Raw genomic sequence first — 15,108 nt, 5'->3', positions numbered from 1 at the left:
TGTATTACATAATTCACAAACATTTATGATGATAATTTGTATAAATGAATACGCTTTTATTCAATATCAAGTTAATTGCCACATAGAAACACGGGTTGTAAGGCACATACTGGTGAGACTGAAAATATCTGAACTTAAAGGTAATCACTTGAGATATAACGACCTTAGTTGGTGCTTCAGCCACCTTAGGGCTCTTGTTTGTTTGTGACATCACATCAGAACGTCACAGGACTCTGGCAGCCAATCCTATTGGACGGTGCATCGGCTGCCATTAGATTTACTGGTTTGCCTTGTGTTCGTGCACATCTGCATGCTGTGGACTTGCTTCATTTTTAAATATTGCATTTTTTGCCTTGAGAGAATTAGTGCATTTTGTTGTCTTTCCAAGGAAATGCCCTGACGTCCCTGCACTCTTAACTAATCACCATTCCTACCACAATTAGTACTATGTAACCCAATTGGATGATGCTAGTTAGACTTGGATGATTTCCCTTCCCTTGTGTTGTTTGGTTTGGTTTGGTCTAACCTAATGGATATGAAAAGCTTGTTGGAGCCTTGCTGATTTGAGTTTGGTTTGCTTTGACTTGTTTGGCTCCTGATTCTTTGTATTGAGTTTGAATCTTCCTCAGTTTGAGTTTGACTGTCCTTTCTTAATGTATTATTGGTTGTCTAAGGAAAATTGTTTGCACACTGTGCATGACAACTAACTACTCTTTCCCTTTATTCCAACCCCAAATCCTTCTATCCTCCCCTCTCTTTCGCCTCTCTCTATTGTATTCCTTCCCGTTTTCATTACTTTTCTATCTTCAAATTTCAATCTCAATCCTTTTTATTCCCCTCCTCACTATCTGTCGCTCTTTCTCTGTGGTTATGTCGTGGCGGTAATGTAGAATAATTTCATCAACCTAAGTTTCCTGAGGCTGTTCAGAGCAGCTCGTCTTATCAAGCTGCTGCGGCAGGGAGAAACCATCCGTATCTTGCTCTGGACCTTCGTTCAGTCCTTCAAGGTTTCCACCCAATTATACAGCATAACACACACAAACAATCACGTGCATTCACATTTGTAGATTTTAATGAAATAGCCATAACCAATATTGAGTATATATTCCTAGACAATGGCCAGGTGCAGTCTTGTATTCCGTGCACAGTGCACCCGTATGTATCAAACCTAATACCAAACCATTAATCTGTCTCTCCTCAGGCACTGCCTTATGTCTGCCTCCTCATTGCCATGCTGTTCTTCATTTACGCCATCATTGGCATGCAGGTGGGTGAAAGGCGCAACCTAAAAATTGCTTGAGTGCTTTTGGGATACATTCAACATATATTTGTGGGATAATGATGCTGAGGAAGATGTACAGAAGGAGAATGATAATGGTGATAATGATCAGAAGGATTTGGTGCAGTATGGGAGGGGGATTGTGGAAGTGGCACGTGTGCAGTAAAGGATTTAGTTTTAGGCCCCACTTCAAAAATAAACAGGTAAAGTCTGGTTTTTCCGTGTAAACAATGTGATTGCATTCAACAGCTGTTTGGGAATATTGCTATCGAAGAAGACGGAGAGAGTGCCATCAACCACCACAACAACTTCAGGACCTTCGTAATGGCTCTCATGTTGCTCTTCAGGTGTGTGTGTGTGCGTGTGTGTGTGTGTGTGTGTGTGTCTGAGAATCTTTATACAGTGCGTATTACCTTTGTTTGCAACTCATGGTTATCTTCTAAACAAATTATGTGATTCTTGAATAAACATTCGAAACCTGGCAGACTTAATACTCCAAATGTGTCATAAATCAAGTGTGTTTGGGGTTTTTGTAGGAGTGCAACAGGAGAGGCGTGGCACGAGATAATGCTTTCGTGTCTGGGGAGCAAGGGGTGTGACCCTCTGTCAGCAAATCCGGAGCCAGAGTGTGGCAGCCAGTTTGCATACCTCTACTTTGTCTCCTTCATCTTCTTCTGTTCATTCTTGGTGAGTGTATATTACATAAAGTAAGACCCTCGGCCGCACCCTGTCCTTATTTCATGATCCAGTGCCTTTCACAAAGCATTTTATGAGAACATCTTGTTATGTCAGAGCAACGTCATCTGGCAAGGTATTTTTACAAGAGTCCAGATGGGAAAGACCCACTCTCATTTTTTTTTAATCTAAACAAAGAACTGACCAGATATGCCATTCAAGTTCTGCAGCTCTGAGTGACGACTCAGAGATGAAGTCAGTAATTCTCCCATTGACTGGCAACTTGTTTGATCTATTACTAATTATTACACTGACGACTTTGTGAAATCAGTCTTGCGTGTCTATCAGATCAGATGTTGACCATTTCTGCTTTTGCATGTGTTCATGTGTAGATGCTGAATCTGTTCGTAGCCGTCATCATGGATAACTTTGAGTACCTGACGAGAGATTCATCCATACTGGGACCTCACCACCTGGATGAGTATGTCAGGATATGGGCCGAGTATGATCCTGCTGCCTGGTGAGTGGTCATGTGCATGCACTCATGGTGCACGTGCACACACACACATACACACATACCAGTAATTGGGCAGGCCTTAACACTGACCCTTTATGATTACTTAATAGCCCAGTGAAAGCAAAAGTTATATCCATAAACGTATCACATTTCTGGTTGTGTTTGCACCAGTAGTCTTCATAGTCTATTGCTTGTGCTTGTTTTAAAATGTGTGTTACTACAGAGCAAGACCCAAGCGATGAAATCTGTAACTTCTCAACCATGCTGTAAATGTGTGTGTGATATTAATTGTCTACAATCAGCACGAGATGTTTAAGATGGTCCGGAAATAGACAAAAGATCAACAAAGCATTAGTGTCAACTGGTTAAAGGAACAGACGTTTTGAGTGAAAGAGCTGCAAGGGGGCTGTAACGGATCTGAGCATAACCTCATCAGGCATCTGGTTATCTCTCTCCCCCGTACAACCCCTCCCTCCTCCTCTTCTCTGTAACGTGTCCTGAAATACCCCTCACTCCTTCCCAAACCCTTTTACTCCTCTGGAATCTGCATACTGTTTAAAGAAAAGTAAATGTGGCAACGTCTACACTCCAAACAAAGCTCCCTGGTCCAAATCTGTAGTCTAAAGGTCTGCTGTAGACATGCTATGTTTCATGGTATCGGTATTCCAGTGCCTGTGTGTTGCCCTCATGCTGTCCTGTAGACTGCACACAGATTGATCTAAACAGGGAAAGTGTTAAAGGAAGACGAAATAAGAGAATGGGAGGCATGCTCAAGTTCACAGGTCAGCTAGATCAAATATTACATTTTTAAATGAGCAAAGTTATCCGAAGAGAGGTTTAAATAGTTGATTGCAGGTTGTCAAAGGCCAAACTACATGGTTTGTATGCCAATAGACATTCTTTAGAAATGTATAAAACTGAGAATGTTCCCTTCCTTGAAACTAACATGCTATTTTCAACCCAACCTCACTATGATATGGACACCACTGCACATGAATCAGAAGAAAGGGAACAAAGACACTCGGCTGAAATTTAACACACATTTAAGAGGGAGGGGAGCTGCACATCACAAGCATTTAGCTGTTTATCAAGCACACGCTTTTCTACTCTGTTTGCAATTCCTTAATTACATTGTGCACACATCCAGTTAGGGGTTGGACTGGAGAGAGGAAGGAAAGGCCCGTCAAACTACGGACGAAGAGTAGGACAAAGACAACACATCAGAGAAGGAGGAAGATTGTATTGGCTGTGCTAAGGACCACATTTACCAATGTGTGGCATGCTGTGAAGTGCTAGTGAGTGTAGAGTGTGCGTAGGTTCATTCAGGTGCAGATGTGCTATTTACAGTAAACATGTTGTATTATCATATACTGTGTACTTGTCAATCTTGTGCTCTTCCTCCCAATGTTATTTCTTCTTTCTGGATGTGTGTGTGTGTGTTTTTTCCTGTGTGTATGTGTTTCTTTCTTAACTCCCCTGTATTCTTCTTGCAGCGGGCGCATTCATTATAAGGACATGTACAGTTTATTACGAGTTATCGACCCGCCTCTCGGCTTAGGCAAGAAATGCCCCCATAGGGTGGCCTGCAAGGTTTGACTTCCATTCAAACAAAATCTCTCAACCACACTTGCTAGCCACAGCATCCAGGAATGGAGTGAATGCCGCTTTATTTCATTATTTTTCTTTTTCATTTCAATTTTTACAACTTCTTTTCCACCATTATCGACTTGCATTCTAAACTGCTGTGAGAATGTGCGGGACAATGCAGACACCCAGGGAAGCATGTCAAATGCACTAAATGAACGGGGAAAAATCCACATTAAGAAGCGTTACCACTTTGTAAATTTAGTTTTTAAGATATAGATATATTCTTTTCCTAAATATTCTTTTTATTTTGCTTGGAGCTATGGCTATAATGAAGCAAGCTACGGTTGCTCACTGTAGTGTTGCATTGTTCTTGGTTTTTGGGGGTTGGGGGAAAGACAGAAACTGCATTGACACCCCTTCCTCCTCCTCCCCTCTCTCCTCGTCTGAGCAGCAGCAGCTTGGTGCTTGCTGTCAGGCTGTGCCCTGCTCTTCACACACACACACACACACACACACACACACACACACGCACACAAACACACAGGGCATATGACTGTATTGTCTTCTGATACTACAAGAGAACATTTCATTCTCAAAGTCCCATCCTCTTGTTGTCTCCCCTCCCTCTGTCATTTACTCCCTCTCTTTTTTGACTTGACAAACTGTTAGAGAGTACTGAAGCTCATAGAGAAGCCAGACGGCCACAGTCTCTCCCAATCAGCGCAATAACCATGTCTTTCTGTTGTTTTGTTCTTCTCCTTTGTTTTGGTCTCTTTCTCTTTTTTTCTCTCTCAATCTCTGTAGCTGTGATCCTCTTCTCTCTTTTCAACTCGACCCCCTGATCAATCGTCTCCTCAATCTCTCTCTCGCTGCATCTTTTTTTTCTCCCAATTCTCTCCCCCTCCCCCCACACACACTTTCAATATCTCAATATCTCTATCTCTCTTTCTCTTTTTGTGCTCTTGTTAACGGGGTGATGGCACTGGCTGATGATGCAGTGGCAGGATCAGTTGCAGGGAAATGTATGACATGCTGAGGCACATGTGTCCTCCACTAGGCCTCGGGAAGAGGTGTCCAGCACGGGTGGCCTACAAGGTCAGAAAGGACCCTATCTTCACCCGAGTCTCCTATGGGTGTCGGGGGAGGTTGGGGGTGGGGACAGGAGGGAGGGGACAGGGATTTAAGCGCTCAACGTGGTGTAACATTTAGTGTCGTTGTTTCTTTAGTTCTGTTTCTGTTTCTTTTCGTGGAAAGTGGGGGTGGGCTGGTCGGTGTTGTGGCTTTGTTTGGTGGTGTGGGATTGGTGGGTGGGGGTAGCAAGACAATTAGGGTGAAGGGTTAGCTGGGGTGTGTATCCACAGGAGGGGACGAGAAGAGGGACCTTCTCAGCTCGTTTGCACCGTGTACGATGGACACACAAGCTCACTTACACAAACATGTGAAAGCCACGCACATTAAAATCCATAGTGCCATTTTGTAAGCGCATACATCAATGCAGTTATTTAAACATCTAGAGAGAGCAAACATCAAAGATAATAATTAATTAGGCAAACATTCCACTCGTGTAGACACACATACTCTGACACAGAAACATGCGTGTGCAGCAGGGCTTGGAAGGTCCGCTAGACTTACGTCCTCTGACTCGATCCGTCCTGTGGATGGGGCAGACACACACACACACACACACATGCATACACATGCACACACAGGAGGAAGTCATATCAACCTACACGTAGATATGATCTGTTATTTCTAATGGTAGAGAGAGCAGAAGGGCTTGTCTCAGTGATGTGTTTTCCTCAGAGAGCTTTTGGTTGCCATACAGAAGCAGTTCTTTTTCAGTCACCCTTCATGTAGCAGCTCCAAGCCCCCAAGCAGCCTTTTTTATCTGCAAGTCCAATCTTCTCTTTGTCCTTTGGTTCTGTCGTCAATGCAGTTCTATTCTGTTTCCAGCCCCCCCACCACCCCCACCCTCATCTCTGCATATCGCTCCCCTCCCCACACATATACACTCCCTCACCTGCCTTCTGCATGGCCGATAACCACCACCACCACCAACCACATGCACAGACCCCTGTCTGTCAAATAATCAGCACAGACACAACCAGTCTTAGACAAATTGTTATCAGAATATAAACATACAGAAGGATAACAAACAAACCTCTATGTTACCACATTTTCCCGTAACACCTCAACGTGACAGTCTCATGAGACATCATTGGCAGATCACTGTGGGCCTCGGGGCAGCCGGCCAAACAGCCTGTAGGCACAGAGATCACTCCATCGCTAACCATCACTTCATCCAACTCCCTTCTTTTTCTCCAGCAGACCTGGGGCAAATAGTGCTGACGTTGTAAACTCTTTACGGTTCCATATGGATCAGGCTTTAAATACAAGTGCAGTTTATAATGTGTCAAAGAGGTTGCCAGCCAATGAAGGTATACCAAATGTATTTATATTTACATTCTATGGTTATTTTTGTAAAGAAATGTCCACCTATGATGTCCACTTAATTGCACAAATAGAAAAAGAAGAAGTTGTTGCCTGTGTGGACTCAAATGTATTATTTGACCCAGGTTTTATTGCACCTCTTGCCCTGTCCTTTTACTCTCAACTCTACATTTGATGCTTTCCTTTTCTCCTCATCCTTTGGTTTTACCCTCAAACATCTTTCCTAAAAGCTTCCTCCCCGTATTAAAAGGTAGACACTCTATCCCCCTACATGCCTTAAATGCATGGTGTTGACTTCCCTACCATCTTAATCTGACCCTTTATAATTACCACTGGAAGAATTTTCCAGAAGTCCCTCTCTGTGTTTATGCCTTACCCTCTCGTACCACTTTCCCTAAGCACCTTGCCAATGAGAGCGATCCAAACCTTACCTTTAACCTTCCAACCAGTCCACAGAACAATGACCCATCTAGTTCATAAAACTTTGATCTTCTCTGTCCTGAAGAGAGACAGCAGAGCCTTCAGGCAGGACCGCTTTCGTACAGACACCGCTAACTAAGTCTGGTGATGTTTCTTTCTTTCTTTTTTTTCTTAATTCTTGCTTTTGTTTGTCTATTTTTGGTCAAATGTTTCTCTTTACACATCATAACCTATTCACCTATTGATTTTTATTTCTCTATCAACTCTGTCCCTTGGGCTTTCCCTATCAGCTCTTATTATATATTTCTTCTGGCAGAACAGATATTTCTTTTCACCTCATATTATCTTCACCTAAAACAATCATTTTGCATCTTAGCACCAAAACAGTACTTCAATGGTGGCCATTTTTTGTTTCCTCTTCTTTCCTTTTCCACAGAATGCTGCTCTCTCTCACCTATTAACCCTCCAAGTCTGTGCCCATTTTTCACACATTTAGACATCAGATAATTCTCGATTGAGCCAGATGCTCTATTATTTTAGCTGAGCCCCATCTTCTGCAAATTGTCTTATTCCCTTCAATAACAGCCACGTTAATACAACTCACAAACTCATTTTAATGTCGCCAACAGAGGATGCTTTTTGTGTACGGCTGTGCAGCTGCTTGTCCTGAGAGGCATATTGCGTGGGCATCGCATGCTGCATGAGGGTGGGATGTGCAAGAAAGGTTTTGGGGGAATAGAGATTTAAAGAAAGTTTTTATGGATGGATTAAAGGAGAGGCATTTAATCGGGATATAGAGGAGGCATGATATGCTGCATGTTTGGGTTGTCGCCGTCTTCTGTCACCAAACACACACAAACGTCACTCTGTCATCTGTGAGTTGGTGTGTGTCTTTGTACTGTCTGTTTCAGTTATAGACCAACAAGACCTATAAAGGATCAAACAATAAACAAAAAACAAAGTGTTCCCCTTCCTTAGATTGGTCCCTTGGTTGTTTTTTGTTTATTGGCTTGTCATCTGGTTTCTGTTATTTTCACTGTGAACCTCCAAACCCCTAGGGGGAGCTCTGGATAATAGTAACTTCCACTCAGCCTGTCCTCCTGTTTCGTTGTTGACGGCTCAGGATCACCAGTTTAACTGACCTGTGAGGTATTTTGGATTTCAACAAACATACATAGATAACATTATTGTTATACAATAAATGTATATATAAGTTGAGTGAAGAATCTGAACAAAATGTCTTAATTTAATACCTTTGCACTCACAGGTTCTCTCATATGACAAAACAGATTCAAATCTGTGAATCCCTGAAAATTGCATTTTATATATATAATATGGTTAATTTGACATTGGCTGAGTCTGAGCCATTTGTTAAAGGTAGACAGACAGAGTCAGAGCCTGCTACATAGAGAACCTATGCAAAGCTCCTTCAACCTCTTTTCCCCAAACCCGTCCCTTCTCCACACTCCCCTTTGTCACCTGGAGGTTCCACATACATCCCACTCCACCTGTTTCCCCATTGTCTCACCACTCACCCTGATTGGCTCTCCCACAGCGACTGCTCCGTATGGATCTGCCCGTGGCGGATGACAACACGGTCCACTTCAACTCCACCCTCATGGCCTTGATCCGCACGGCACTGGACATCAAGATCGCCAAGGGTGCGGAAGGTTTGGAATCCCTCTTTCCTCCTTTGGTCCAATTTTCACATGCTTTCTTCTCCTTTTTCTTATTTCCCCTGTAGTGCAGGGCTGTCTGCTATTTCCATCCTGAACCCAGAAACCTTCAGCTCTTCCTGATGCTTCTCCTACAGGAGCTTAAGTACAGCGTGATTTCTTTGGCAGCAGATCCTGCGTGTAGCATGTTGTGTGTGAGGCTGAGGTCCCTTGGAATCGAGGTTCTTTCAAGTCCACTTAAAAACCGAAACACTTGTGTACCTTTTCCAGTGCAGTTGTGATTTGATCATAGCAATTATCAAAACCGTACTAATAAAAATCTTGTGTTTGTTTTTTTTCTTCTTTGTTTTCATGTTTGTATGTCCTCCCTTATACATTTTTGTATCAATCTGAATGGGTATGAATGGGTTGTATCTATGGATAAACTGCTTTTTATATACATTTCTGTGCATGCCTGAATTTTTCGTCCATGTACTTGGGCATGAATGTCCATGTATCTATCTATATATGTGTGTATGTATCTGTATATATGTGCATGCGCGTGATTGATGAATCTGCGTAGGTGGTATTGACAAGCACCAGATGGACGCAGAGCTGAGGAAAGAGATGATGGCGATCTGGCCCAACCTCTCCCAGAAGACTCTGGATTTGCTGGTTACGCCACATAAGTGTAAGTTGCAGAGTGTTGTGCAGGCGCAGCAATGTGGCTTTGGATGCAGCCGCCCTGTGTGCCGCCCAGTGCTCCACTCCAACCTTGTTTCTCTTCACGCCACCTGAAGGACCGCTTCTCTCAGCCAGTCTGCTCTCTTACTGCTGCACTCCTCTGATACAGCTGGCACCATTACCCCGCAACATCCACACCTATAAACCTCAGACCTATGAAGTACATAAACAGAAGCATCGGGAGAAAGCACCGGCTGCACGGTAGACACAGAACAACGAGACATACAATACCCTCCCTCCTGTCCATTCCTTTAGCCACAGGAACCACACTCACCAGAAGTACACCCACACCTAGTCTCAGACACCCAAACCCTTCTCAACCTCTCTGTGCCTCAGATCAGAGGGTGCCTCACATATAGATCAACCCTCTATAGACGTCTTTTCACTTCAGGGGGCAGTCAGCTGTGTGCCCTAGCTTGCTGTGCTTGATCAAATATAGTGTCTATTTTTAGTCTTATTACAGCTAAGAACAAATGCACAGGTGCTAATGCACTCGTTGCTTGAAATGTAGTTGCTTTCGTTTGTGAAATGCATGAGATTTGCTATCAGAAGTATTGTGCATTTAGCATTACATTTGCAACCAAGGATATCACAGAATTTATTTATTGTATTTTGTTGACGACTTGGTTAAAATGATTGCAGATTCCTGAAGCGACTGAGTTTTGTATGATCTATATCACAATGAGATACGTTGATTACAAGGTTTTACCTGTGACAAATATAAATGCTATATCGAGTCAAACTAAAGTAAGATCCAGTTAAAAAAAGAAAAAAGAAGAAGATCTGTCCTGTGAAAAGACTATTTTGCTTCAATGTTGTGTGTGAGATGTTTCTCTGTTTGTGTGCATGCCCTCACCCCTTTCTACCATTCCTCGCGCTCAGGGTCCATACCAAAAGGTCTAATCTTGCAGGGTAACTTGTCATTCTCTCAGCAGCCACAGACCTGACAGTGGGGAAAAATCTACGCAGCTATGATGATCATGGAGTACTACCGGCAGAGCAAGATCAAGCGCTTCGCAGGCTCTTCGTGATGAGCAGGTACTGCTGTCTCAATGGGAATAGCACTCTACCTGCATCCGACCCTTTAAAGCAAAGGCAGACTGACTGCACTGACATCAAGGGCTGCAAGGCTGTAGTCCCCATTCATATAGCTGGGCTGTGACAACCTCTGAAAAAGGACTGACATAAGGATGTGGACAGTCACCTAAAAGGGGCTTAGACACAAATCTAATGCTCTCCTATGTGCAACCTCCATCTCTAACAGCCAAAACAGTGCTGCCACCTGCTGGGGCAAAGTGTATTACTCTTTGCTTTTTACAATAATTGAGTATCAGCCAGATACAAATAAAAGCAAACATAATTTATGATTCAAGTATAAATTTTCACAAGATTTAAAATGCTAATTTATGAGATGATTTATACCAAAGCGTAGCAGTTATTTAGCAGTTTTCCTGAGAAAGCTGAGTTGTATTTTTGCAGGCTTGTGTTGTCACAGCCCTGAAAGGTGCCCATGCCTGAACAACATAGGAGCCCACATAATGGCTCCTTTGACTTGCTTTTAAAAGATACTGTACCTCCTCAACTACCCATCACATATGTTCGTGACCTGACTTAAAGATGTGCATTATGATACTATTGCACCCTCCTGTCAGTGACAGAGGGGACCACCCTCCACATTCATTTTGCTGTATTTCATCTTAGTGATTCAGATCATGAGATGATATCTTATCAGAACTAAAATGTAATGGTCCTTAACAGGTTTAAGCAGCCAGCATGGAGCATAAACATTTGAAGACCTGCATGCCTCTTCAGACACTCACCAACCTGATATTTCATTGCACGTGTAAAGACACTTCCAATGTCTCAAACATCCCTCAACCCATTATTTTACTTACTCCCCCCCCCCCCCCTCCTGTCCAACATACTGTCCACATGTCCTCTCCCTATCCACCTGCTGCATTGTAGGCTGCAGCCTGTCTTGACCGGGGCAGCGGGACCGGGCCTACCATACGTTGTAGCAACACTTCTGCAGTGTTTCATGATCCTAAAATATTCTTAGTGCGGATACCTTCACGCAACAAAATAAAAGTGTTACGTGTGTTTTAGATAACATTTGAAATGCACTGGAGTTTAATTGTTTTCATCCGAAACATGTAAGTGGTGGTTATTAGGTAGTGCTGTTAAGACTTTTTTAAGTAGATGATGAGTGAATTAATGATAAGGAACGTAGTATTGTCCCATCATTCAAATGCTATGTTCCCCTCCACAGGATTGTTGCAGTGTTTATCTGCCATGATGTCCATGAGTCCCACTCTATTATTTCTCCCCTTTTTTATCGGTCTTCTGTTTTTCTATCAACGTTAGAGTATTTAGAGGCTTCATCAGATGACAACTACTGAGCCCCAGACCGAGTGTGTGAATTGCACATCCTTTTTGGACCTTACAAAGCATTCTAATAGTTAGAGTCCTGGACCTGAAGGCCTCAAAGGGTCCCAGAATGCCCTCTTTAGTCCATCCATCCCTCTCTCCTGCTAGCTGCTGGGCATCAGTTGCTCAAGACTCCGTCACTCGCATTTATTCCACTTTTACCTCATTACCTCTTTTGCCTGGCCTCGCTTCAGCCGACAGCCCTCTCTCTACCTGCCCTCTGTTCCCTGCTCTGCCCCCCCTCCCTCCATTTCCCTGTCAGTCTGCCTGATAGCTGGCGGCGGCCATGTTGTATATCTCACACAGAATCGAACGCCATTACTGTTTCAGCGTGTGGAGCCTCCTTCCCCTGCCCAGGATGGGGGGCCGGGACTTAACAACGCCCTCCCTCCGCCTGAGACGACAGAGACTGTCAACAGCCTGTGAGTCGGTTGTCATGTTTTACTTTACAGGAGGTGGCTTGTGGAAAGCAGACCAATGAAGGAACATGTGTTTGGAATGGTGTATTTGTGTGTGTCACAGGCCAGTGGAGGGGGGGGTCCCGGAGAGCCAATCATGGGTTACAGCTCGTGCTCAGGAGATGTCCCAGAAGGTCGGCAGCTGGAGCCCTGAGGGACGCCTTGAGGATGGCCTGGGAAGCATGAGCAACTCTCAGGTAGAAAGCTCATACATGCACACACCAGGACCACATCGAACAGCACTCACACACAAGACAAATAAAATACATCTTTACGCCAAGTTTGTGTGGGCAAGTACTCAAACACTCGAGCCATTCAACATTTGTGTTTTACTTTCATGTCATTGCTATCAAATGAACTCCCAAAGAAACATTGAGGACACTTGAATGGTAAAATGAACTATGATCTTCATGTAGTTACAGATTGCAAATCCATCTCCATTGAAATATGTGTCCCTTTTATTCATAACCTCTGTGTGTTACATTAATTAGATGAAGCCATAAGGACATCAGGTTTGTGTTTCCCCTTCCTTATAACTGAGATTCAAGTATAAATACAGCAGGGCATGGACTTGCTTCTTGTTTCATGTTTTTACTCTCCATTCTAGTGAAAATAGTATCAACAATATGAATGTATGCTCATATTCTTGCCAGTAGTTGAGAAAATAAACAACATTCTACTGCAGTAGTGTGTAATCTGAAGTCACCTTGGCACAAACAAGAGACGCTCAGAGCTCATATTGTCCCATCTTTGCTGCCTTGTTGCCTTCATTGTTTCTACTTAGTAGGTCATTTCCATGTCCTCATGATCTCTCCTGTCTTGTTTTTTGACATGCCATTAAACCTTTCTTTGATTAGTTCCATCTCTCTTCACACAATGTGTTATCTTCATTCAGAGTCTATCTGGCCTCTGCCTTCAGAGTGGTTCATGTCCCTGTCATCATAAACCTTCTCTGCTTGTAGACAGGTTCTCTGTATCCGCCGGCCCATCTAACAATAACCACTTCTCCATATCAATCCATAGAGGTCTGGAGAAGTTTACACTCTCAGGAGTTGGATAGAAGAAAGTGGCTGTCGGCTTCATTCAAACTAGTTTGAATCATAAGCTACAGTTAGACAAGGCAAATGAAATGACACAGTACAAACAACATGAGATATTAGACAACAAATGCCTTTAGAGGAAAAACACTCGAAAGTTGTCAAGGTATCCTCCAAATAAAATAGAATTTGGCATATTTGCGCGGGGGAATTTGTTTGGTGTTACCTGGTGAAAGAAATGCCGTATTTAGACTTGATGACTGCAGTTTGTGTAAAGAAGTCAAACATAGTGGTTTATACTCAACCCGTGCTCTGCCTACATTGCATCAGTGCCTGCACCTGGGCAACACTGTCATGTGATCAGTTTTTGGTTGTTTCACATGTCCTTTGGGCTGCAAATGGGATTCCCTTCAAATCCATTCCTGCTCTGACTCACAAGCTCCTCCATCTGGCATCTTTGCCATTGAACAAAGAATCTTTGCATTTGCTTTACATTTGACAGCAGCCTTTGCAAAAACAAAATAGTATTTTATTTGGAGTATACTCATGAACTTAGGACCCAAACAATCGATTCCCTTTTTCATTCATCGCACAATTTAAAACAAACAACTAACAACTAACAAATAAATTTAAAAAAGCCCCTCCTCGCACTCACACACTCACCAAATTCTCCCACTGACTACTCTTACCTCTCTGAGACCCTCAGTTCTCTGCTTTCTTTGGATAACAAACTTTCCCCACCTCCCCCTCCCCCCATACTCCGTCAGTTTTCATGGCAGCCGTCACAGCATCTCCTGCTCTCCTGCTCTGTTTCAGGACGTAGAGATGAGAGAGATGGGGCAGGATGGTTACTCGGATACTGAGCACTTTCCTCCAATGGAAGGCCATGGCAGGGCCGCTTCCATGCCCCGCCTCCCAGGCGACAACCAAGTGAGCAGCATTCTCACCTTTCCACTCTCTTTCTATTTCCCCCATTATCTCTGTTCCTCATCCCCTTTTGTTTTAAAAGATCATAATCTGAAAGGTCTGGCTTGCTGCTTCAAAGATGTATTGCTGTGGTTACTGGAATCCATGCTGGAGAAAGTTTACACGGGGTCAGAAGGGCTGTCTGCTAAATGAAGGCGTTACTGACAAATTCATATTACTACATGAGTGGTACTGAGCAACGGCTATTATTTTTTTGTAATACTTTTTTTTAAGCTTAAGAACCACCAATAATGTGAATAACAATAAACAAGATCTGCTATTGTTTCAATATTTCGGGCTAAAACATGGAAACGTTTTGCTGAAATGTTGACCTCCAATCTTGAGTTCAAAAGGACCACAGCAAGGCACAGTGAGACCTTCTGCTCTTATCTCTTCCTCTCATCCGGCCTCCTGCATGGAGATTTTTATCCGTGGGTGTCCCGTTTCCATCTAACACACTCATCTATTTTATCTTGTTTCAAACCTTGGTGAGTGCTCTGGTTGTAAAATGAGCACAGCATATTTATAAATACAAATGTGCACACACACACTATACATACATACGGACTCTGCCCGCCATTATTTCCTCTTCTTTTGTTGAGACCGTGATTTACTTCTCTTTTCTTGATGTTTTTGTACTAAACTGTCTCTTCCTTCCTGTCAAAGGTTTTGACTTTGCTGAACTAGTTGAATTTTGGGGGCTTTTTATTTATTTTATTTTTTTCAAGGACTAGAACCAGAATGATATTGTGTATTACGTGTGTGTGCATGTGTGTGTGTGTGTGTGTGTGTGTGTGTGTGTGTGTGTGTGTGTATGTGTGTGTGTGTGTGTGTGTGTGTGTGGACACCATTTGTGCGTGTACTTTGCTGATTGTCGCCATTGCTGTTGTGA

The 15,108-nt window shown here is 43.1% G+C and overlaps 1 protein-coding gene across 1 annotated transcript in view; it reads left to right on the top strand.

Moving 5' to 3' along the window:
• The window catches only part of LOC117734603 (voltage-dependent P/Q-type calcium channel subunit alpha-1A-like), a 77,579-nt gene that overhangs the window by 57,232 nt on the left and 5,239 nt on the right, over window positions 1–15,108 (top strand). Inside the window, 14 exon segments of the mRNA XM_034538787.1 lie at window positions 891–1,007; window positions 1,202–1,267; window positions 1,529–1,626; window positions 1,816–1,966; window positions 2,347–2,474; window positions 3,965–4,061; window positions 8,485–8,599; window positions 9,168–9,275; window positions 10,261–10,280; window positions 10,282–10,341; window positions 10,343–10,366; window positions 12,062–12,177; window positions 12,278–12,410; window positions 14,067–14,180. Coding sequence (XP_034394678.1) covers window positions 891–1,007; window positions 1,202–1,267; window positions 1,529–1,626; window positions 1,816–1,966; window positions 2,347–2,474; window positions 3,965–4,061; window positions 8,485–8,599; window positions 9,168–9,275; window positions 10,261–10,280; window positions 10,282–10,341; window positions 10,343–10,366; window positions 12,062–12,177; window positions 12,278–12,410; window positions 14,067–14,180 — 1,347 coding nt within the window.

Source organism: Cyclopterus lumpus, chromosome 8, assembly GCF_009769545.1.
Source record: "Cyclopterus lumpus isolate fCycLum1 chromosome 8, fCycLum1.pri, whole genome shotgun sequence".
In the NCBI taxonomy this organism is placed as follows: domain Eukaryota; kingdom Metazoa; phylum Chordata; class Actinopteri; order Perciformes; family Cyclopteridae; genus Cyclopterus; species Cyclopterus lumpus.
Note: the sequence above shows the minus strand (reverse complement) of the source record. Positions and strands in the feature narration are given on the sequence as shown.